The 24713-nt window shown below is 38.1% G+C and overlaps 2 protein-coding genes and 3 long non-coding RNA genes across 9 annotated transcripts in view; 1 reads left to right on the plus strand and 4 right to left on the minus strand.

The window, feature by feature from the left end:
- The window catches only part of LOC136247269 (uncharacterized), a 286965-nt gene that overhangs the window by 117803 nt on the left and 144449 nt on the right, over positions 1 to 24713 (minus strand). The window lies entirely within an intron of this gene.
- Positions 497 to 23271, minus strand: LOC136247262 (uncharacterized). 4 transcript variants are annotated; one of them, XR_010697268.1, is made up of 10 exons: positions 22486 to 23271; positions 22296 to 22339; positions 21744 to 22245; positions 21635 to 21694; positions 21399 to 21583; positions 21204 to 21348; positions 21073 to 21153; positions 20934 to 21021; positions 20823 to 20880; positions 497 to 596 (listed from the first exon to the last, which is right to left on the minus strand). It is a non-coding gene; the product is annotated as an uncharacterized lncRNA (long non-coding RNA). The 4 variants fall into 4 exon arrangements; XR_010697267.1 differs by lacking the exon at positions 497 to 596 and adding an exon at positions 20656 to 20771 and having other exon boundaries at positions 21399 to 21507; positions 21639 to 21694; XR_010697266.1 differs by lacking the exon at positions 497 to 596 and adding an exon at positions 20656 to 20771 and having other exon boundaries at positions 21639 to 21694.
- Positions 1459 to 1893, minus strand: LOC136247276 (uncharacterized). 2 transcript variants are annotated; one of them, XR_010697310.1, is made up of 3 exons: positions 1807 to 1893; positions 1701 to 1757; positions 1459 to 1645 (listed from the first exon to the last, which is right to left on the minus strand). It is a non-coding gene; the product is annotated as an uncharacterized lncRNA (long non-coding RNA). The 2 variants fall into 2 exon arrangements; XR_010697309.1 differs by having other exon boundaries at positions 1697 to 1757.
- On the plus strand, positions 10849 to 13042 carry LOC136247258 (uncharacterized). The gene is made up of 2 exons (XM_066038885.1): positions 10849 to 11235; positions 11338 to 13042. The coding sequence occupies exons 1-2, from the start codon at positions 10912 to 10914 to the stop codon at positions 12856 to 12858; spliced, it is 1845 nt and encodes a 614-aa protein (XP_065894957.1). The 5' UTR covers positions 10849 to 10911; the 3' UTR covers positions 12859 to 13042.
- On the minus strand, positions 10875 to 14684 carry LOC136247259 (uncharacterized). Its single transcript, XM_066038886.1, has one exon. The coding sequence runs from the start codon at positions 14610 to 14612 to the stop codon at positions 12981 to 12983; it is 1632 nt and encodes a 543-aa protein (XP_065894958.1). The 5' UTR covers positions 14613 to 14684; the 3' UTR covers positions 10875 to 12980.

The raw sequence follows: 24713 nt of genomic DNA on the forward strand, positions 1-24713 counted from the left end.
GAAACCAGATTCACAATAATTTCACAGCACCTTGGTAGTATTGGTTGGGTATAATAAATCACAAAAGAGCCTTTAGGAACATTTGGATGTTCCAACAGGTTGTTTAAGGATAATGCAGTGGAATGCTCTACTGACTGATGAACAAAATGCCTGTTTGAAGCCTTTAAACTCAACAAGGCTAAATGTGACCAGCACTGTGAAAAATGCTCACAATAATAAGGTCTATGACAGTCTTATTATGTTAGTATTGGAATGAAATAGTACAGCATATCTTATTAGATTAGGACATCACTATAACAAGCTTATTGAATACACTTAAGACAGTTATTAGAGATTAAATCACTAGTATAGTGCAGTGTATTATCAGACTATACTAAGCCTATTTCAACCATATGTTGGCTACTATACTACTGTACTTTTTTACTTTCCTATAATCTGTGGCTACCTTCATTAAATAATTTCTATAATTATATTTGTAATGAATTTAATTATGTAAATATGTTAAAACCACAATAGGTACAGCTGGTAAATCAATGTCTCCTTGGCCAGCCATGACAGTATCAAATCAATGTCGTCATTTATCAGTCTTTATCCAACTGCAGCAGGTAAGAAAGTAAATACAATTCACGAGTTCCATTACAAATTACATCACCATGTAGAACTCTGTGACAATCTGTTAGTCGTCTGGTAGAACAGTCCCACAGATGTAATACAAAGATGGTAAATATAGTGTGTATTCTGGACAATCGTTGGACTTACAGTTTGTAAAAATAAGAATCTCATAAAACCTGAGACCTTGTCTGGAAACCTATGTAGAACGGCAGCTAGGACCCACAACTCTATTAAAGATGGTAAATATAATGCATATACTGAACAGTCATTGTACTTACAGTTGAGACTGACAATCCATGTAGAACTAAGACAAGTCTGATAAGACCAGGTCTCACAGCCCTAAATGGAGGCAAACATAATTCATATTCTGGATTACTAGGTGTACTTACAGTTGTTATCAATGAGTCTAACCAGACATAAAACGGCCACTTAGTATGTGACTTTGTTGGGCTAATATCATACAAAGATTGTTGAACGGTCGTATTTCAGTCAAGAACAATGATATCAAGCTGTAACTAGTAGGTATGGTTATCAAGTGTTAAAATAAGTACATTCAAGCATTGATTTATGTTAAATCCCTATTCTTTGGCTAATGTATAAGCATACTTGCTAATTAGAGTTTGATATATTCACTCTTGGCTGAGATATAACCATTCAAAAATCTTCGTCTGACATTCGCCCATACCAAAAACTCACAAAAATACTCCTACCATGTGGCCATTTTTATGTCTGGTACGTAAGCACACAAGAAGCATCTGATACTCTGATAACCAAGTCCAAGAATCTTGTAATCACTAAGTACAAGACTAAATATACTATAATTTGCATACTCTCAGTGAACTTACTTTTGTTAGCAATACAAGCATGGTCAGTGAAATAAGGACAAACAAGATGGAACAGGTTCTTGAAAGCACTCAACTCATTTACAGTGCCAAACGTACATGAGGTAGCAGCCATCAGCTGTTGATAAATACAGGAAAACATGAAGAAATGAGACCGGTTCCCAGAAGAAATGAGACCAGTTTCCACAAACCTAAACGAAGGTAAATATAAATTGTATACTTGACACTCTCAGTGTACTTACTTACAGATGTTAGCAATAAGAAGAATCTCCTAGAGCTGAGACTAAGTATGTAATTCCTACCCTTTTGAAAAGAAAATGAATAAAAACACAATCAGGCTTAATGCACTTACAGCTGTAAGTAATTAGAAGATAAGGTTTAACAACTCCGTGAAAAAAGAACAAACTGTCCACATATGGTCGCTACCAGATTCTTTAAAAGGAAGCAGCTGCCATTGAAGGAAATTAACACTGCAGAGTCATACACTGACAACCTGGAGAACTAAGAGGTCTGAAAAGAAACTGTACATTTGAAGAGATAATATACAAAATCATAAGAGCAGACCATGCATACTCTTACCGTTGATGGCTGATGAACTGTGTCCACTCGTCATCCACCATTAGCTGACATAACAGGTTATAAAACATGTAATACGTACACAGCAACACCAAAGTTGAATCATTTGCAGGCCATTGTCATACAATATACACAATAAACAATTTAATACGGCTAAACCTATCGTACAAGCTATCATTTTAGTCTAATACTTACTCATCTAGAGATATTTTTGATCACTGCCATCGTAGGAATTGTCCACCACGCCACTTCGCCACTACAGACTGCCAGCAGGGGTGTACAGTTGTGGTCCATAACTATCATCGTGCGGAGCATGGCTCATTGGACGATGGCGCCGATCGCGCACACTCTCTCCACGAGATACACCTTCATTATCATTCACATTTCAGCATTTACAACCTCTGACACAACAATAGCGACAAAGATAGCGACTTAATTGCATATGATACGTAGTCTAGCGTAGCCAGACCCTTTTCTTTATTTTGTGTGGGGGCGGGAAAGAAAAGGGTCTGGTGAACATAGTATCGCATCGTCGTTGGGCTATCCCGAGATTGTGGGGATTCTACTGCGCAGCTTCCGGATTAAATTGTTGTTTGGTCCAAATGACGTGATTTGCTGCATTTACGTCCTGTTACCATAGATATTTCAGTAGTAGCTATGGTAACAGGATGCAAATGACGCCAATATTAACAAATCACGTCATTCGTACCAATCAACATTCCGGAAGCTGCGCAGTAGAATCCCCACAATCTCGGGATAGCCCAACGACGATGCTATACTATGTTCATCAGACCCTTTTCTCCCCCGCCCCCACACAAAAGAAAGAAAAGGGCCTGGCTACGCAGACTATCTGATCCGCATGCGCGCACCACTTACCCTTAAATTTTAAACAAATATTACTACGAACTTTTGCAGGTTATTGTTATTGTTATTATCCACTTTACCAGTTAGGCACTGGAGGGTGTACACAGAAGGCAGAGCCTGTTCAAGGTGTTTACCCATAGCCTAGGAGCCTAAGCGAAAATCTTTGAGCTAAATATCCTGAAGTGAAACGGGACAAATACCTAGAAGGGCTGAAAAAAGGCAACCCCATTGTGACTTGATCCGCAGGCCACCCAGATTCCGGCCAAGCGCCACGCTCGGAGCCAACTTTGGGGAGGCCACCTAAGTAGGGAAATGTTGTTGTTATTATCTACTTTACCAGTTAGGCACTGGAGGGTGTACAAGAAAATCTGGATTTGTATGACTCTTAGGAAGAATTGATTGGATAATTAATTCTTCTGGTATTATATGCTTTGCCATATGAAAATGTGTGCTTATGAAATTATCACAACAAAGCTAGCTAGCCAGGGGCGTAGGGAGGGGGGTTCCGGGGGTTCAGGAACCCCCCTGTAAAATTTAGACTTCTGCAAGCAGGATCCTCACACACCATTTAGTGTGGCAGGACAAAATGAGTGAGCAATATAGTGTAAAGGCACAGCACAACAATTGATAAAACTTACATTTACAGAGGTAACATGAGCCCTCTTCAAAACTTGTTAAAAAGATCGATATACTCTAATAGAGCAGTCAGGTATATACTCTAATAGAGCAGTCAGGTATACTCTAATAGAACATGCATGTAAATATCCATGTCCATATGAAGTTTTTCAGGCATTCCAACATTAAATGCAAAACTTAGCATGACCTTATGCTGCTATAGCTTTGGTATGCAGTGTTTAAAGATATAGAGCTCCACTAATTTATCACTTGTGTTATGCAAAATGAATTCATGCTATGCATATTTGTATAGTTTTATTGTTTGATCGTCATTTGTATCAGTGGATTCATGGCTCCTATACCACAGTGAGATATAACCATCACTTACAGATTACTAGCTATATGTGTCTCTATGTGTTATGCTGTCTGCTCCACTAGGTGACTTTATCTAGTACTACAGTACCTTCATCCCAGGGCCACTTAATGCATCATAATTAATGTACTTTTTGCATAAAATATTACGATTTGCTGAGTTTTGATTCATTAAAATATTGAAAGTCTCTCAGCGGCTGGGGGCTATGCCCCCAGACCCCTGCTTCTAGTAACTCAATGCTGGTGCTGGAACCCCCCTTCAAAAAATCCTGGCTACGCCCCTGCTGGCAATATAGTGATTAATAGCAGTGCATGTGCACTTATTATAAAATCATCATGACTTTGTTTGATACAGTAAAAAAAAAGCTTAAGTCACGTGCTGTCTGTATAAACAAAAGTCCATGAATAATGAGATGGTGAAGCTAAAAAGTTATCACATTTAGTTGAGTAGGCAAAGCCATACAAAGAATGTGTATTAAACTAAAGTATAATCTGTTTCCCATAATATAAGATGGAGTTTATACTAAAGTATAAGATAGTTAGTATAATGCAAGACTATATACTGAGATTATTTGTATAGTTTAAGCCATTAGATATACCATCTTATATTCCTCTTTTTTCAGACATAAACTACACCCTGCCACACTATCACTCATATCTCAGTATTGAAATACAGTATGTGACTGTACCTACAAAAAGAGGGCATGTGGGCACAAACTACATCCCATTACTTTACAGGTCATATCTCAGTATTGGAACGAAATATTCACATTCTGTAACTTGCATCCTAAAGCCAATAAAATGTTTACCAAGAGCTGAAAATTGCGTTGCCATAGCATAATGGCAAAAAAGTTATGAGTAATGAAAGTTTGAAAAATAGGCAAAAATCATGTGCATACATGCCCTATGTTTGCAGGCCCAGTCACATATTTGTATTGTGTAACTTGTACCATATAGCTAATTAAATATTTAATAAAAGCTGAAAATTGCATGGCCATAGCATTTTTCTATGGCAAAATTCCTTTCTGATGACTTAGAAAGCACTTGAAAATTAATCAATTTTTCTGTAGTGTATACTATTTTACAGGTTGCACTGCTTGAAGTATCTTAGTTTACTACAGTGGTATATCCCCAGTATATGGAACAGTTAATTGTTTGTTATTTTAGTAGTTTTTCAGTAAACCCGCATTCACTGATGTTTTACTGAGAGTTTAAAACTTAGTAAAATAATTATGTTCCATATACTTAAGTTTACTGACACTTTACTATCAGTATAACTACAGTAAGGCATCATAACAAATTAGTAAACTAAGAACCTTCAAGCAGTGTTGTATTGAACTGAAGTGGAAATTTAATGTAGACTAGTATAGTCGCAGGTGTACATAACCTCCCTTGTATCATTGCTTTTAACTTGCAATTTGTGGCCTGATCTTGGAAAACCTACCTTTTTGGCACATTGGTCAATTTTCTGTTTTATAGCTTAAATAAGGTACTGGGTACTCACTCATCTATCTTGTGTCAAAATTTCAGCTTAAAATCTTTAAGCATTCCTGAGATATGGCCAATTTTCTCTCCTGTACATTACAAACTAACTTTTATGGTAATGTATTGAGTTCTGTGAGTGATTAAGGGTGACAAATGGTGACAGATCACTTTGTTTACTAGCAATTCCATTTTTACCATCTAGAATACTTTAAAAGACATTTCTGATAGTTTAATGAAGTATTCTTGGTACATTTCTGCAATTAAATCCCATGTATTATTGTTTAAGACTAAGTTTTAGACATTCCAGCACCTGAACAAATCACCCAATTTGTAATTTATAAGTTAATTGTTGTCCCACGCATGTGAAATTACTACATAGTCTGATATAATCATCCACATCTTCTAAGAAAAAGAAGCTTTGGGTGTGAAACTTCACAGTAAGAAGGTTTAATAGTTGCTTTATCCAAATGTGCAAAAAAAATTTATATTGAAAAAGTTGTTGAAATTTTCAATGGAGTTTTCCCAAAATGTTTGCTTGTGCCCAAAAGGTAGGTTTTCCAAGATCCGGTCACATTTTTCAATTATCACTTTGTCCACATTCACTTAATTAAGGGAGTCATTTTTCAGCGGTATATCTAGCTAATTATAGGGTTTCCATCAGTGAGAATATAATATATTGCTGTTGAAAATAACTTTGATTACCTACTGACAATATATCACTGCCTTATTGGTCTATATGCATAATTTGGAAATATGTATCTATATCACAAGTAAATGTGCAAAGCACTTTCAGCATGCTTATTTTAGGGGGCTAGGGGCATGCCTCCCAGAAAATATTTGAAAAATCAGAAGCTATGACAGTGAATTTAGTAGCATTTTAGCCACTAACTTGTACAATCTTACTGAAATAAGAAACTAGCTAGCTAGTATTTAAAATCATTTAATAATGGATCTTCTAGACTATTGTAAAGTGAAATTTAATATAATAATTTTTGGAATAGGTAGCTTTTCCAAAGTCTTGTCTTAGTTAGCTAACAAGTGCAGTTACAATGTCATTTTAAAGGGATGTAGTCTCCATTAAATGGTGATTCTGTTTTAGAAATTCATCTCTAACTTCAGCTGCTGATGGAGTATAGCCTGTGGAGTTGTGTATGTTCAATAGTGCCAATCCATTAAGCCTATTTTGGTTCATTGTGGTACAAAGGTATTTCTTAATCATATGTGGGGTGCTAAATGATCTTTCTGCCTCACATTATGTTACTGGCAGTACCACAGTGTGAATCAATATTCTCCTGATGTTTGGAAACATCATTGCACTTGTATGCCGAATGGAGGATGATAGTGTGTAAGGAAGTTCCTTATCTTCACAATATGCATGCCAAAGTTGAAGTTCTGCATGAGCAGTGGAAACAGCATCCACATCATCATCAAAGAAAGCTATTATTTCATTATCTGTAGCCTTTTGTGAAGAAGAGAAACAAGATGGAACAACGCCTAAACACTTCAGGGCAGTTAGTGAATGAGAATAGAAACTGGAATATTATACTTCTCTGCACACTTGAATGCATTTGTAAACAAAATTTTGAATATGTCTGAGTGAGTATCGTTTCAGAACAGAAACATGTTGGACAGCTTTAATTATATCCAGTTCCCTAGCTTGCAGTGATTTTGTCAAACTTTCAGTAAAAGACATTTAATCCAAAACCCCCAAGCTGTAAAAAATAGAGTGTGTCCCCCCAAAAGACTATGGTGAAAAAAGATAGCCTTTCGGGGGCGCACTTTTTTTTTACAGCTAGGCTGTTTTGAATTAGATATCAATTCTTTTTGTAATTGTATACCCCAAAGCCAGCCTATGGCCGGCTTTAAACCTATCTTTAATTATTTGCCACATGAAAAAGATTTAATTATAATCATAATCAAGATATAAAGCAGATTTTTAATATACTTTAACTAATTTTATCAGTAATTATACAAAATATATATAATGTAGTAGTTGTAACATGGGCACAAGTGATTTGCCCGAAATATATGCACAAGCACAAGGCGCAGCCCAAGTGCGAGTGTGTATATTTCAGACAAATCACATGTGCCCATGTTACAACTAATATGTGACCCTATTTTGGAAAACCATACATCTGGGCACATGCAAAATTTGTGGGAATTCTCAAATGAAAATTTCAGTGATTTTTAAAATTATTCTTTTGCATATTCTGATAAAGCAACTATTAAGCCTTCTTGCTGTGAAATTTCATACCCATAGCTTCTTTTATCTAGAAGAGATACTGAAATATATCAGACCATGTAGTAGTTTCACAATGCGTGGGACAACAATTAACTTACAAATTGGGTGATTTGTTCATTCCCAAAACCAAACATTTTCGTGTCTTTACACAATATTACAAGTGATTTAATTGAGAAAAAGCACAAAGAACACATGATTAAACTCTCAAGAATCTCTTTTCATTGATTTTAGATTGTAAGAATGGTGATCTTTGTCAACAAAGTGATTTGTCATCAATTTGTCACATCTGATCACTACTCAGTTCTATGAACTGATAATGAAAAGTTAGTTTGTAATGTATTAGACAGTAAATTGGCCATATCTTTGGAATGCTTCAACGTATCGTCACAAAATTTTCACACAAGGTAGATAGCCACTCAGTGCTTCATTGTAGCTATAAAAAACAAAATTGGCCAATGTGCCCAGATGTATAGTTTTCCAAAATATGGTCACATATGTGACTAGATCTACAAAAACCGTTCTTATCGCCCAAGAAAGGAAGTTTGATTTTTTCACACAAACACAAAGCTTAATGAATGCACTATCAAGTTTCACTGCCACAGTCAACCAGAGTAAAGTGGTCTGCTTTTGCTGGCTGCTTTTTTAGAGCACAGTGGCTAGCTGTACGAGTGGTCTGGGGTCTTGATGGAGCCCTGGCCAACCAGGTGATGGCTCTGTGTGGCTGTACAGCACCGTGGTGTTGGACAATGACCTGTGCTGTAAATGTCCTTTTATTTTAGCCAGTTCTGAGCCCTGAATGGCCTATAACTTGGCCTAATTCATCCCAGCACGTTTCTTTTCAATTTTTGAACACCATCTTGCCCGCCTTCCAGGGCTCCCGCCTCCCACCCTTCTAGAGCTCGCCTAATACAGACAACCTCAGTTTAAAAACTATCTAAAATTTCGGGAAACATAGCTGTTGACTACTTCTTCAGTGGATGATCAGGAAGGTAAGAAATTGTGGTGAAACGTGTGAAAATTTGGTATGCGTAGCTACCACCATTGGCCCGCAGCTACAACACTCTGAATATTTAAAACCGACGTTTCTCGATACTTTTAAATGGGCGATAAGAACGGTTTTCCCAGGGACAGTCACATATAAAGACAATTAAAAGTACTTACCTTTACTAGCCATGAATAAACTAAAGTAGTGAATACTATTAACAGTAATGGCCAAATAAATTAAGCTCTATACCCAGTGTCTGGACATCGCCGTGACTATTGAATGCAACATGGTCAATATAAACTAACCTGTGACCTCCTTCGTTCTGTAAAACAACGAACTATCTTCTTTCCCAAGTCCATTATCTATGCTTTGGCTCACTGTACAAAATTAAAACCCACTATCAATCCTGTGAAGTGTCGCTATATTAAAGTAGAGGAGATCACACAGTTTCATCAAAGAAATCGAATGATTTCTGAGAATGCTTGGAATGCATTAATAAGAATAGGAGGTAGTATGTACAAGTTATATCACTCCTGGGAGGGATATAACTTGCATATACTACCTCAATTATTTTCTCAATACATTCCTGAGCACTGATATACCACTTATACACCTTCTCTTCCCTTTGAAGTGAGGTGTGAAAGTGGTATATATCAAGACCGAGGGGTCACCAACTGACGAAAAGGGGGTACGGATTTCAAAATCTTGAACAAATTTCTCAAGATTTCACGGGTTTCAAAAGATTTCACAAAATTGAACGAGAGCTGCAAAATCTGATTTTAAATTACAGGTTGGTGTAGAGTGATCAGTTCTGACATCACCAAAAAATAATGGGAGAAAGAAACAGAAGTTCAGCAGGCATGTAGGAGCAAAGCCTAGAGGAATTTCGAAGCCATATAAAGCCAGGAGTAAAGCCAAGACATAACTATTAAATGAAACCCAGGAGCAACTCGCAGCTGAAGCCCCATAAACCAGGAAACAAGGCCAATCATTCAGGGGAAATCCCATGCGAAACCCCTCAAATCCAGGAGCAACTGTCAAAACTCTATCTGGTGTGAAACCTCGCAAAACCAGGAGCATCTGTATGCTTAAGTTGCTGGTGTGTTGCTAAGTTTATGAAGTTTTGCTAAGTTTGTAGTTTGCTAAGTAAATCCGAAGCGGAGCGGAACATCGGATTTCATTCTTACGTTTGTGCATGCAGGAGCAGTTTGCATGGTTTTGTGTGGCTCCTTTCCCACAGCTCCTGGTTTTGTTTTGCTTCCACAACTCGCTTAATACAAATCCGAAACGGAGCGGAACACCGCATTTTATTCTTACTTTTGAGCAGTTTGCATGGATTCTCTCCTGGCTTGTGTGGCTTCTTTCCCACAACTCCTGGTTTTGTTTGGCTTCCACAACTCGCTTAATACAAATCCGAAACGGAGCGGAACATCGGATATCATTCTTAATTCGATTCTTTCCTGGTTTTGTACGGCTTCTTTCACACAGCTCCTGGTTTTGTGTGGCTTCCACAACTTGATTATACAAATCCGAAGCGGAGCGGAACATCGGATTTCATTCTTACTTTGCAGTTGAGTGTGAGCTACGGTACCAGAACGAGTATAGAATCAGAATCACGATAACAACATAAGATTTCGTATTTCAGGCAGGATTTCACTGAAGGTGTACGAGATTTCTAAGCAGTTGGTGACCCCTCGATCAAGACACCATATGTGGCTTAAAATGAGGTATGGAAGTTTGGAAATTAAACTGCTTGTTACTGGGAATAACATTGTGCACCTATGGTAACAGTGGGCGCTTCAATTCCCATATCAAGCCGGCCAAGAAGCCGGCACGCCACACCGTGAGTATATTTACAGGAAGAAAGTAAAGGCGATTTTCACACCATTTTAGCTCCGTGATTCCTTATCCGATTGAAACCAAAGTTGCTACAGAAGTGCCGGATAGGTAGGGGAGTCCACATTCCAAATTTGAAGACAATCGCTCAAGACATTTCCGAATTACGAGCGGTAAAAGTTTGGGTTTTTTTCTTCGTTTTTCTTCGTTTTTCTTCTGCTTCTTTTCGCACACTTTGCAAAATCCGCCGTAAAACACGAATTCGTGCTTAATTGAGCTGAAATATGGCACCCTTAAAGGGCTCATTACGGCGAATCTCAGTACCAAGTTTGGTAGGAATCCGATGGACATTCACGGAGTTATTACCGATTATTTGCGTAAAATAGAGCGTTTTCATCACGTGCGCATGCTCACGTCATTTTGTAGATTGCCCACGCGTCGGCCATTTTGTTGCACATGTTGAAATCTCAGTACTCCTGTGAATGGTCGCAATTATGACCTTGAATCTGTCGTCGTACGCTGCTGGTCTTCCACGTGATGCGAAAGATCGATATGTCAAGAAGATATCGCTGATAAACAACGTGGATCCTTTTCTGGGAGTGTTTCCAGGAGCCGGAGCAACGAGCGATTTACCCCCTGTGGACCTTACTGACTTGCTTTCGTATCTGGTTTTAAAGACTAGTTTCGTTACTATATCACAATTTAAAGGCCGTAAAAGTTTGGAAGCTTATAACCAATTTGTTTGCGGGTGGGTAAAAGATGTTGTTACAAGAAAGATTGCTGGAAAATATTTGACCACTGGCCGTGTAAGCTGTTACTGTAATATTGTACATAAGAATTAAATGTGACTATATACACTTATGCATATGCTAACACAGTACTGTCTAATAAAATTGCTATTGTTGTAGGTCCGTCATTCCCAAAGACTAAGTGAACCTCCATTACGTTCCTGGATAATCATAGAGGAATCAGGAGAAATATGCTGCGCCCACTGCAATTGCATGGCAGGGCTTGGAGAAGTGTGTTCTCACATTGCAAGTATTTTGTTTTACCTTGAAGCTGTGGTAAAAATACAAGGTATTTCACCTACTTGCACTCAGGAGAAGTGCCAATGGATTATTCCATCCTTTCTGAAAAACGCTGAATATTTACCTATCAAAGATCTTGATTTTACATCTGCAAAGGGTAAAAAAAGGAAGTTGGATGAAGCAATAGACGAAGAAGGCAATGACGATGCTACTGAGCATGGAGCAACAGCTATGGGTAAAGAGTCTACGGCGTCAGAATTGGAAACATTGTTTGCAAATCTGAGTGTTGGAGGTACCAAGCCATTGGTTTTGTCATTGATTCCAGAACACTCTGATGAATATGTCCCAAAGTCTACCCTGGATACCTTTCCAGTACCTTTAAAGTCCCTACAACAATCAAGCCACATCACTTTAAGCTATCCAAGCTTATTGCAAGCTTGCAAGTCTATCGAAATTGAACTCACCTTAGAGATGGCACAATCAGTGGAAAAGGCAACCCGATCACAAAGTAACTCCAAGTTGTGGTTTGCATACCGTGCTGGAAGGGTGACGGCCTCACGGATGAAAGCTGTGTGTCATACGAATTTGGCTCATCCATCACAGTCACTAGTTAAGGGTATCTGCTATCCTGAGGCTTTTAGCTTTGTCAGCAAGCAGACGGAATGGGGATGCAAACACGAGAAACAAGCTCGAGATATTTATTGCAGAATTAATTCCAACTTGCATAATGATTTTAAAGTTTTGGATAGCGGACTGGTCATAAACCCACAATGGCCATTTATTGGGGCTTCCCCTGATGGGGTTATTGAATGTAGTTGTTGTGGAAAAGGTGTGCTGGAAATTAAATGTCCATATTGCCATAGAGACACTTCAGTGGTTGCTGCAGCTAGGGAGGATCCTAAATTTTGTCTGAAGGAGGTAAATGGCAAACTAACTTTAGTTGAGACACATTCTTATTATTATCAGGTTCAAACACAGCTGTTTGTTTGTGATGCACAGTACTCTGATTTTTGTGTATGCACGTTTGCCTCTGAAAGTGATCAAGACAATGTGTATATTGAACGGATTGAGAAAAACTTCTCATTTTGGCTTGAAGAATGTGTACCAAAAGCAGAAGAATTCTTTAGAACATGTCTTCTCCCAGAGCTTTTGGGAAACTGGTACACTAGGCCCACTGAATTTCCCAATGCTAACCTCGAAACATCAGATGCAAACAGTGAGCCTAAATACTGTTATTGTCGTGGGCCTGAAGATGGCACAATGATAGCTTGTGACAACCCTAATTGTCGATTTGAGTGGTTCCATTTTGAATGTCTCCAGTTAACTGCCATTCCTAAGGGTAAATGGTATTGCCCTGATTGTCGAAAATTGACACAATTTACGAGAAGCAAAAAGAAATAAATTCCCTGTGCTGTTCTCTTGCCACGCAAATAGTTAGAGCTGTTGTATTACTATGGTTTCTTGAATATAATCATAATTTTGTCATTGTTGTGATTTGTTGTGTTAAAGTTATTTACAATAATTCAATCAATTGGTACGATTGGATTACAAACATTAGTAAGAGCACAGCAAATGCGAATGATGCGGTCCAATAATGGAGTATCTTCTCCCTTTCTGATTATAACAAAATCAATCGGTATGGTGTCATGTAAAATGGAATATTTTTGCCGAACCATTCCGATTACACGTTCTACATGAATCCTGACATTAGCGATTGTCCTGGTTTCCTCTATCTCAACTGCAGACAACTGATCTTTTCCTTTGGTGAATGCAGGAATGTGTAATCTGGCCTGCATCATACCAACAGATTCGCTAATATCAAACCCTCTGTCTGCCAACACAATGTCGCCTGGTAATAACTTCCTTAAAATCCCACTGTTTTCTGTCAAATGCTTGTCACTTACACGACCACCCCAGGCTTCTGAAACAAAAGCAACTGCTCCTTGGGGAACAATTCCAAGTAGTACTTTAGCAGTGTTCCTATGTTTATAATTGGACCAAGTTGATGATCGCGCCTTCAAATTGGATGGTCGTTCCAAAAAGATCTCAAAGCAATCTATCACAATTGCTACCTTCTTGCCAAATGATAGGCGAAAGCAATTGGGCATGGTCTTCTGTAAATTTTCCCTCTCAGGCCAAATGATGAGACCTTTTAGTCTGATGTCCATTTGCGTTATCCACTTGAGTAAAATTCTGGATACCGTCGATGGTGAAACATTGAACCGATAACTTAAATCTACCAAAGGCGGGTTGATTCTTAATTTCAGCATTACCACCATGAATTCTTGAAACTTTGTAAGTTTACATTGTGCAGATCTCTCACCTGGTAGTGTAATACACACATGATTGAAAATGGCTCTTAAAACTTTTAGATTTGGTAATCCAGTGTAAAAGCTCACAATGCTGTCATCCTTGAGAGACTCCTCACAAAAGGGAGGCAAGTGCAGTTCAAGTTTGGATGACAGCTCTTGAATTATCTCATGACATTTTAGTAATTCTTCTTTCAGCCTGGTCACTTCATCTGCACACTTACAACTGCCTTCAGTGCATGTAAAGGCAAGCATAGCTGATCTGACTTCTTCCTTTACCAGATCCTTAATGGAAATTGAAAACTCTTCAATCATTATCCTTTCTGTCACCAGCTCCATGGCAGCAGCCTCGATTTCAAACAACTGAAAGACATTAAAACCAATTTCATTGATCAGCTCACCAACAGTTTCATCAACGATTTCATTGTTAGCAATACTTATCACTTCAGATAACATTAACTGCTCCTCTTCTGCCTGCCGTTGTCTTTCAGCTCTTTTTCTAGCTCTGTCAGATCTCTTCACTTGCAGCTGTGTAGTCTGTGAACTTTGCTGGAGTTTATCATGTCCGAGGTGGAGTGTAGGGACCCAGTCTATGTTAGTTTCATCCATGGCTTTGGCTGGTTTACCGGAATGAAAGTGTTTCGAACAGATCATATAGTTTTGCATGTTGCTCTCGTCGAGATCATCCCGCGAAATAGCAGCAAGCCAAGCAGTTCTTCTTTTCAGTGACAGCTGATACTCTTGTTCTCCATAATGATACCTTATGGCAGGGATTCTGCTGAAAGAAACACGTCGTACTTTTGAATCAGAACGATTATTACAACCAAAAATCACACAAAGTCCCATCGCAACTACCTCGGCATGTGCAACAAAATGGCCGACGTGTGGGCAAGCTATAAAATTACGTAACCATGCGCACGTGATGAAAACGCTCTATAAGGTCGAAGGTCTGTCATGCCCACAGGGTAAACCGCTTGAAAGAATAAGCTGCAAATTGCTATGTAGGTGGAGTAACTATCGTAAGGTACCTTTTTGTAGTTCGAAAGGAATCCAGTTAAAGGCCATTGAGATATGACACAAAACCCAATCTGTGTCACAATTAAGCGATCGATTTTTATGAATAAAAAACTTAATTTTCACGCCTACCAGGCATACCGCTCAGAGCAGTGAGCTGAAAATCGGTGTGTAGCTGAAATAATTATCATAGAAAGTCCTTGCAGTAGTACAGAAGAATCGGATTACAAACCACTGAGTTATGATTTCAAAGCCAACTACGTGTAGCATATGCGAGATCGAGATACTCTAATAGAACAGTCACCCTATTCAGCTACGTTTATAACTTACCCCATTATAGAATTATATGACATTGCAAGTTATTCTGTAGGAAGTTCAGCTACAAGCAGTTAATCTTATAGACAATTCAGCTACAAGCAAGTCACTCTGTAGAGAGTTCAGCTAAAAATATGTTGCTGTAGAAATTCAGAACATTATAAGTCGCACTGAAGAGAATTCAGCTATAATCAAGTCACCTTGTACAGACAACAAGTCACTCTGTAGAGAATTCAGCTACAAACAAGTCAATGCATAAAGGGTTCAACTACAAAAAAGCTACCCAGTAGAGAGTTCATCTAGATCAGCTACAAGCATGTCACTCTGTAGTACAAACAAGTTACCGTGTAACTGGAGGGTTCAGCAACCAATCAAAAAAACTACTCTATAAAGAGTTCAGCTATACAAACATGTTATAACTCTATAGAGAAAGTTATAACTCTATAGAGAGATCAGCTAGAAACAATTAGACATCCAGTAAAGAGATCAGCTACAAGACATCACCTTACAGAGAGTTTGGTTACAAAGAAACCACCATGTAGAGAGTTCAGATGCAAACATATCACCCTGTAGAGAGTGCAGCTATGAACAGATCACCCTGTAGGGAGTTCAGCTAGAAAAAGTCATCCTGTAGAGAGATCAGCTAGAAGGATCACCTTGTAGAGAGTTCAACTACAAACAAGTCACCCTGCAGATAGTTCAGCTACAAACAAGTCACCCTATAGAGAGATCAGCTAGAAGAAGTTACCTTGTACAGAGCTCAGCTACAAAGAAGCCACCATACAAAGAGTTCAGCTGCAAACAAATCACCCTGTAGAAAGTTCAGCTACGAACAGATCACCCTGTTACGTAGAGAGATCAACTAGAAGAAACCACCATGTAGAGAGTTCAGCTACAAACAAATCATCTGTAGAAAGTTCAGCCAGAAACAAGCTCACCCTGTAGAGAGATCAGCTAGAAACATGTCACCCCGTAGAGAGAGCAGCTACAAGGAAACCATCCTGTAGAGAGTTCAATTACAAACAGATAAACCTATAGAGAGTTCAGCTAGAAACAAGTCACTGTGTAGAGAGATCAGCTAGAAACAAGTCATCCAGAGATCAGCTAGAAACAAGTCACCCTGTAGAGAGATCAGCTACAAAGAAACCGTCTTGTAGAGAGTTCAATTAAAAACAATAACCCTCTAGAGAGTTCAACTAGAAACAAGTCACCGTGTAGAAGGATCAGCTAGAAACAAGTCATCCAGAGATCAGCTAGAAACAAGTCACCCTGTAGAGAGATCAGCTACAAAGAAACCATCCTGTAGAGAGTTTAGCTACAATCAAGTTACACTAGAGAAATCAGCTAGAAACAAATCATCTTGTAGAGAGTCCAGCTACAAAGAAATCACCATGTAGAGAGTTCAGCTGCATACAAATCACCCTGTAGAGAGTTCAGCTAGAAACAAATCATCCTGTAGAGAGCTCAGCTAGAAACAAATTACCCTGAAAAGTGTTCAGCTACAAACAATGAGAGTTTCAGCTACAGTTCAGTTATGTAAGAGGTCATCTTATTAACTACAGTATGTGATAATCCTCATTCAATGGTAAATATACAAATATTTCATCAGACAAAAGCTATACATACAATTACTTCCTTTCTTCCACAATTCCTTACAAGTTAAAAGGAAGCAGCATCAAAGCCATATAGCCAGCTTTGTGACTTGCAATACAAAAAGAAGTGATATTTAAACCAAAACAGCCAAGCTGTAAAAAAAAGAGTGCAGCCCCCATGGTGAAAAAAGAAGTGAAATCCAAGGTGGCACCAAGAAATGGCTGTGATGGTAGGTTAATTGCAAAAAAATTTAATTACGACAATTAAGGTGAATTTAGTGCCGAATCCTAGTGGAGGAGGCAACACAAATTCACCTGAATTATATTGTCGTAATTAAAATTTTTGCCATTAACCTACCATCACAGCTATTTCTTGGCCGCTACCTTGGATTTCACATCTTTTTTCACCTTGGGGGCCGTACTCTTTTTTTATAGCTTGGCTGCTTTGGTTTAGATTAGTTTATCTCATTTTAAGCCAGGTCTAAACAGTGGGTAACAGTAGACAACTGTGAGTAACAGTAGGCAACAGTGGGTTACAGTGGGTAACAGAAGGTAACAGTGGGCAGCAGTGGGTAACAACAGGCCACAGTGGGTAACAGGAGGCAACAGTGGGTAATAACAGGCAACAGTGGGTAACATGAGGCAACAGTGGGTAACAGTAGGAAACAGTGGGTACCAGCAGGCAACAGTGGGTACCAGCTGGCAACAGTGGGTAACAGTAGGCAACAGTGGGTAAGAGTAGGAAACAGTGGGTAACAGCAGGTAACAGTGGGTAACAGCAGGTAACAGTGGGTAACAGCAGGTAACAGAAAGTAACAGTGGGCACCAGCAGGCAACAGTGGGTAACAGTAGGTAACAGTGGGTAACATGAGGCTACATTGGGTAACAACAGGTAACAGTGGGTAGCAACAGGCAACAGTGGGTAACAGGAGGCAACAGTGGGTAACATTAGGCAACAGTGCGTAACAGTAGGCAACAGCGCGCGGGTAACAGGAGGCAACAGTGGGTAACAGCAGGTAACAGTGGGTAACAGTGGGTAACAGTAGGAAACAGTGGGTAACAGCAGGCAACAGTGGGTAACAGAATGTAACAGTAGATAACAGCAGGCAACAGTGGGTAATGGAATGCTTTTATAATATATATCACACTTAGGCATCAACACCTTATTGCTATTTTAAAGTAGACTAGTAGATTATTGCACAATCACAAGGCTAAGTATATTGATTAAACAGCTATACCATGGTATCTGATGGGAGCTAGGTATCTAATGTAACTTTGGGTATGGCTTTGTCTCATGATTGGCAATCCTTTTTTCTATTTTAGACTAATTTGGTGACCAGGTGTGTAGCCAGGGTTTTTCAGAGGGAGCTCTGTCTATCAAAAATAACTGACAGTACGCAGCCCTCAGGTGCTGAAAAATCTTGAGCATTTTAATGCATCTGTTATGAGGGTATGATATATGCATACACCCAAGTGAAGTGCATGATCATGGTATGAGTGTATTTTATTACATTGTTGTTGTTACTCAGCTTTACATGACTAGCGACTTCTGACTACAGCATAATATATAACAGGGGAAGATCTAGGATTTTTAGAAGGGGGTTTCCAGTTATGCTGATAAGCAGGGGTCTGGGGGTGCAGCCCCCAGCTGCTGACAAGGTTGTAATCTCACAATTTCTCAAACTTCAATTAAACTTTAAAAGCTTAGTGTTTAAAACTATACAATAGCTACACATTAAGTTTTAGAGCTTCTGACTTACCAACTGATGCACCTCAGTGATTATCATCTAATAATAAATTATGTAAACCGGACAGTCGAATATTTTTAGAAATGCCCTGTGCATGCAGTTCCTGACAAAATGTTCATTGTTTGCTACAATTAGTGGTAGAAGGTCTTTGTGATATAGTTTAAAGCCACCTGACCTGGTACTGCAGGGAAGGAAAACTAAGATAATATGTGACCGGGCCTGCGAAAACAGGGCAAGTAGACACAAACTACACCCCATCGCTCTACAGGTCATATCTCCGTATTGGAAAGTATATGTCCATTCTGTAACTTGCATCATGATGCCAATTAAATGCTTACTAAGAGTTGAAGATTGCAATGCAATAGCATAATGGTACAAAAAGTTATGAGTGATGAAAGTGTGAAAAAATAGGCAAAACTCATGTGCCCACATGCCCTATTATCACAGGCCTAGTCACATATTGTTTGTATATATACATCTTGGATGGACTTGAAGCACGAAAATAAAGTTTGGTGTACATTAGGGATCAGTTACTGTATGGGTAGCTGAGTTATAAGACTAACTGAAGTAATCGCAATAAATTATATAGAACACAGCATATTACAGTGTATATAGAACACAGGATATTTTATAGCATGCTAAGATAATGTGTGCTTCACTTACAAAAATCCTATAGCTGTGGCTAGGTTACTGTACAAGTGCATGAAATGGTGATAGATATACAAGTCCTCAAAAGTAGCAATAAATGTGGAGGATTCTTAATAGTGTTACCTCCTAGTGAATGTTCTATTAGAGTATTTGACTGACTGTTATATTAGAGTACCTCAACCTTGTAAGAAATTTTATTTACACAATTATGGGATGAAACTATAGAATTGAGGATGGAGAAGGGACCCTGTGCTCTACTTGAATTCACTACTGTATTGAGAGGAAGATGGCTACTGTTAAACAAAGAACAGCGCAATTATAGTAGTTATTACCTATTCACTGATTATCTAATGGTTGGACAGATGCTCTTAGGTGAGCTAACCCCAAAGGGGTTTCCAGAAACCCCAGAAACCCCATATAACCGTCCCTGTATAAATTCACACCTAGTTGAATCAACTACATGGTATCTGATCTAGAAGCATTCCTACTGTACATTATTTTGTTCAACATTTAATTTCCTTTGACATCTGTTGATAACAATGTAATTCTTCTGACTCCATGCTCTATTAGAGTATAGCTGACTGCTTTATTAGAGTATAGCTTCTGGAAATATAGTCTGTTTGGCTGAAAAATACTATCAGTAGTTTTCATCAGACCCTGGTTGTTGGAGTACAGGGACAGCTTCAGGAGAGTTTCTGAGGTTTTCAGAAACCAGTAAAGCAAATCAAACTACTCTAATAGAGCAGTCACCCTAATAGAGCATTTATCGTATCAGTACGTAGTACTTCACTTGCACCATAGATCTTCTACCCCAGATCTATGCTTGCACTAAACCAGTATAGTATTAATTGATAAGTAACTGATTCATAAAGCAATGAGAAATAAGAGCTGAAAGAGGATAGTGTTATCTGGAAGTTTTTGAGACCTTTTTATTTATTATTTATTCATTTATATATTTATATATTTATTTATTAAGGCTTTACAGCACAAGTGCTAATGGTCTTTTATTTTGGTCTCAACTTCAGATCTATGACTTCACAAAAGGCTGGATTGGACACTGGTCACCAAAATCTCTGGAGCTGCCTATTTACTTTTATATCAAGATTTTAAGGACTAGTGCTGTTTTAATGGAAATGGTATACTTCCATGGCCACCATTTTGTAAACTGTTACCATGGTCACCATAAGTATTATTACAAGTGCCTCCATATCCAGAAAAAGATCATTAGGTATTAATCTACTTGTGAACCAATTATGGTGCTTTATCAAAGTGCACAATAAGTTTCACTGTGAAAAAAGCTCAGAATAATAAGGTCTATAACAGTCTTATTATGTTAGTATTGGAATGAAATAGTACAGCATATATTATTAGATTAGGACCTTACTATAACAAGCTTATTGAATACATTTAAGACAGTCATATATTAGAGATTAAATCACTAGTATAGTGCGGTGTATTATCAGACTATACTAAGCCTATTTCAACCATATATTGGCTACTATACTACTGTACTTTTTTACATTCCTATAATCTGTGGCTACCTTAATTAAATAATTTCTATAATTATATTTGTAATGAATTTAATTCTGTAAATATGTTAAAACTACAATAAGTACAGCTAGTAAATCAATGTCTCCTTGGCCATGGCAGTATCAAATCAATTTCGTTATTTATCAGTCTTTATCCAACTGCAGCAGGTAAGACAGTAAATACAATTCACAAGTTCCATTACAAATTACCTGTATTATCATCACTATGTAGAACTCTGTGACAATCTGATAGTCGTCTCCCACAGCTCTAATACAAAGATGGTAAATATAATGTGTATTCTGGATAATCGTTGGACTTACAGTTTGCAACAATAAGAATCTCATAAAACTGAGACCTTGTCTGGAAACCTAGTATTACCATGTAGAACGGCGGCTAGGTCCCACAACTCTATTATAGATGGTAAATATAACGCGTATACTGAACAATCACTGTACTTACAGTTTGTAACAATCTTTTAAAACTGAGACCGACAATCCATGTACATCTAAGACAAGTCTGATAAGACCAGGTCTCACAACCCTAAATGGAGGCAAACATAATTCATATTCTGGATTATTTGGTGCACTTACAGGTGTTATCAGTGAGTCTAACCAGACATAAAACAGCCATGCACTTAGTATGTGACTTTGTTGGGCTAACGTGTTACGTAAGCTCACAAGAAGCATCTGATACACTGATAACCAAGTCCAAGAATCTTGTAATCACTAAGTACAACTGAAACAAGACTAAATATAATATAATTTGCATACTCTCAGTGAACTTACTTTTGTTAGCAATACGAGCATGGTCAGTGAAATAAGGACAAACAAGACGGAACAGGTTCTTGAAAACACTCAACTCATTTACAGTACCAGATAAGGTAGCAGCCGTCAGCTATTGATAAAAAGTAGTGAAAAACATGAAGAAATGAGACCGGTTCCCAGAAGAAATGAGACCAGTTTCCACAAACCTAAACGAAGGTAAATATAAATTGTATACTGGACACTCTCAGTGTACTTACATACAGATGTTAGCAATAAGAAGAATCTCCTAGAACTGAGACCGAGTCTGTAATTCTACCCTATTGAAAAGAGAATGAATAAAAACACAATCAGGCTTAATGCACTTACAGCTGTAAGTAATTAGAAGATGACGTTGATCAACTCCGTGAAAAAAGAACAAAACTGTCCACATATGGTCACTACCAGATTCTTTAAAGGAAGCAGCTGCCATTGAAGGAAACTAACACTGCAGATGTTGTACACTGACAGCCTGTAGAACTAATGCACCTATCAATGTTATCCCCCACCTACCCCCTCCCGGGCGTAGTGGGGGAAATGATGGGGATTTGACTTTTTGAAAAATCAAATTCTCCACCCATGGGGGAATGACTAGTGGTCAAATCTCCATGTAGTATGGCTGTTAGGTACTTTAGGAAACAGGTCAATTCCTTTAGCTTGCAAGTTAAAACAAACGCCTAAAATTTCGAGCAGTCAAATGCCCCACTAGTGGGGCAGAGTTTCAGATCAAATCAGGTCAAAATCCCCCACTAATCCCCTAGTAAGCCCGGGAGGGGGGTAGTGGGGCTTAACATTGATAGGTGCATAAGAGGTTCGACAAGAAACTGTACCTCTGAAGAGATAATATACAAAATCGTAAGAGCAGACCATGTATACTCTTACCGTTGATGGCTGATGAACTGTGTCCACTCGTCATCCGCCATAAGCTGAGATAACAGGATATACAACATGTAATACGTACACAGCAACTCCAAAGTTGAATCGTTTGCAGGCCATTGTCATACAATACACAATAAACAATTTAATACGGCTAAACCTATCGTACAAGCTATCATTTTAGTCTAATACTTACTCATCTAGAGCTGTTTTTGATTGCTGCCATCGAAGGAATTGTCCACTTGGCCGGGGCGCGCCACTTCACCACTACAGCCAGCAGGGATGTACAGTTGTGGTCCATAACTATCATCGTGGCTCATTGGACGATAGCGCCTATCGCGCACACTCTCTCCGCGAGATACACCGTCGTATCACTCACATTCACAACCTCTGATACAACAATAGCGACAAAGATGGCGACTTAATTGCACCTAATACGCATGCGCACACCACTGACCCCTTCAATTTTAAACAATCATTACTACGAACTTTTGCAGGTGTGCTAACTGTGCAAGAAAATCTAGATTTGTATGGCTCTTAGATTGAATAATTAATTTTAGTGGTATTATATGCTTTGCTATATGAAAATGTGTGCGTATGAAATTATTACAACAAACTGAAGCTAGTTAGCTAGCTATAGTGATTAACAGAAGTGTAGCTACTTATTGTAAAATCATCATGACTTTGTTTGGTACAGTAAAAAAAATCTTAAGTCACATGAGATGCTTATAATGAGATGGTGAAGCTAAAAATGAGACAATAATGAGACCTGATGGTGACGCTAAAAAGTTATCACATTTAGTTAAGTAAACAAAGCCATACAAAGAATGTGTATTAAACTAAAATATAATCTGTTTCCCATAATATAAGATGGGGTTTATACTAAAGTATAAGATAGTTAGTATAATGCAAGACTATACTGAGATTATTTGTATAGTTTAAGCCATTAGATATACCATCTTATATTCCTCTTTTTTCACAGTGTTTGATGTACTGGGATATTTTTTATTTAAAATTTAACTAGCAAAGCCCACCAAGGGCAACATGCTAATGTACATTACAAATCACAATGATTTAGCTTATCTATAATGTCCTTAAAAGTGTCAATATTTATTGTGTGCATATTGTCTATTGTTAATTTGTTCCAGTCTATGATTGTCCTTACTAGGAATGAGTACTTGTATAGATCAATTCTGGATTGGAGCTGTGCAAATTTGTGGAACGAGTATATGACAGAGGAGCTGGTTGAGGTAAACAACGATTTGATAGCATTACTAAGTTTCTCACAATCTTGAAAATTAATACAAGTCTCGCATTTCCTCTCCTATATACTTTCCAAACTTGGCCATTTGTGTTAGGGTTCATTAAGGACAAATCTTGCAGCTCGATGTTGGATCATTTCTAGTTTGTGAATAATATAATTTGGTGCTGAGGATCCCAGATGGCTGAGCAGTATCAATAGAAGGTAACAGTAGTTGCTTGTACAAGTGTTCTTTGATTTGGATTGGAGCATTACATAAATTCCTTTTCAAAATCCAAGAATACGGTTTGCTTTGACACAGATATAATTGATGTGGGGTTCCCATGATAGTTTATGATGAAGGCAGATACCAAGGTATGTGGGTTCTGACACTATATTCAAAGGTATGCTTGACATTTTATAGGTAAATGTACTTTTACTACACAATCAGTATGCAGTGTTCTAGTTCAATATAAAAACAACGACAGAGTTTTTCCTCATGATTAGACCATTGCTAGAATTAAATAAGTGGTATTTACTGAGTGCATGAACTAGACTACATGAAAACAGAAGTGAGTACACACCTAAAGGTTGTATAGTAATGTTATGCCGGTAATATAATATCTCCACTGGGAACTCTATAGCCTAAAATGCATTATACCCATAGGTGCATTACTACATCATGAAGAATAAGTTTAGCCAAAACTGTTATGGCACTGCTTGTTATTTGAATAAATCACATTATATGCATAGTAAAAGTGGATGGGGCTTATCAAATGGGGAAGCCCAATATCCGGGTTACATCACAAAGAAGACGTTTTAAAACCCATTTCCACCTTTACGTAGCTTCAATTCCCAAATTAATATTAGTATGCAACAATAGTGGGCGGAGGAAGCGTAGTCTGCAGTGTCCCAATATCCAGATTTGTTCCTTATGGGATTGTCTATATGTGACTGGGCCTGCGAAAACAGGGAATGTGTTCACAAACTAAACTCCATCACTCTACAGGTTATATATCAGTATTGGAACAGGATATCTGCATTCTGTAACTTGCATCATAACGCCAATTATATGCTTACCAAGAGCTGAAAATTGCACTGTAATATCATAATGGTATTAAAAGTTATGAGTGATGGAAGTTTGAAAAGGTAGACAAAAATCATGTGCCCACATGCCCTATTTT

The sequence above is a fragment of the Dysidea avara genome, chromosome 2 (assembly GCF_963678975.1).
Source record: "Dysidea avara chromosome 2, odDysAvar1.4, whole genome shotgun sequence".
NCBI lineage: Eukaryota > Metazoa > Porifera > Demospongiae > Dictyoceratida > Dysideidae > Dysidea > Dysidea avara.

Coding starts and splice junctions, on each gene's coding strand:
- LOC136247259 (XM_066038886.1), bottom strand. CDS start 14,612: ATGGGACTTTGTGTGATTTTTGGTTGTAATAATCGTTCTGATTCAAAA.
- LOC136247258 (XM_066038885.1), top strand. CDS start 10,912: ATGGTCGCAATTATGACCTTGAATCTGTCGTCGTACGCTGCTGGTCTT. Junction 11,236..11,337: donor AATATTTGACCACTGGCCGT/GTAAGCTGTTAC, acceptor CTATTGTTGTAG/GTCCGTCATTCCCAAAGACT.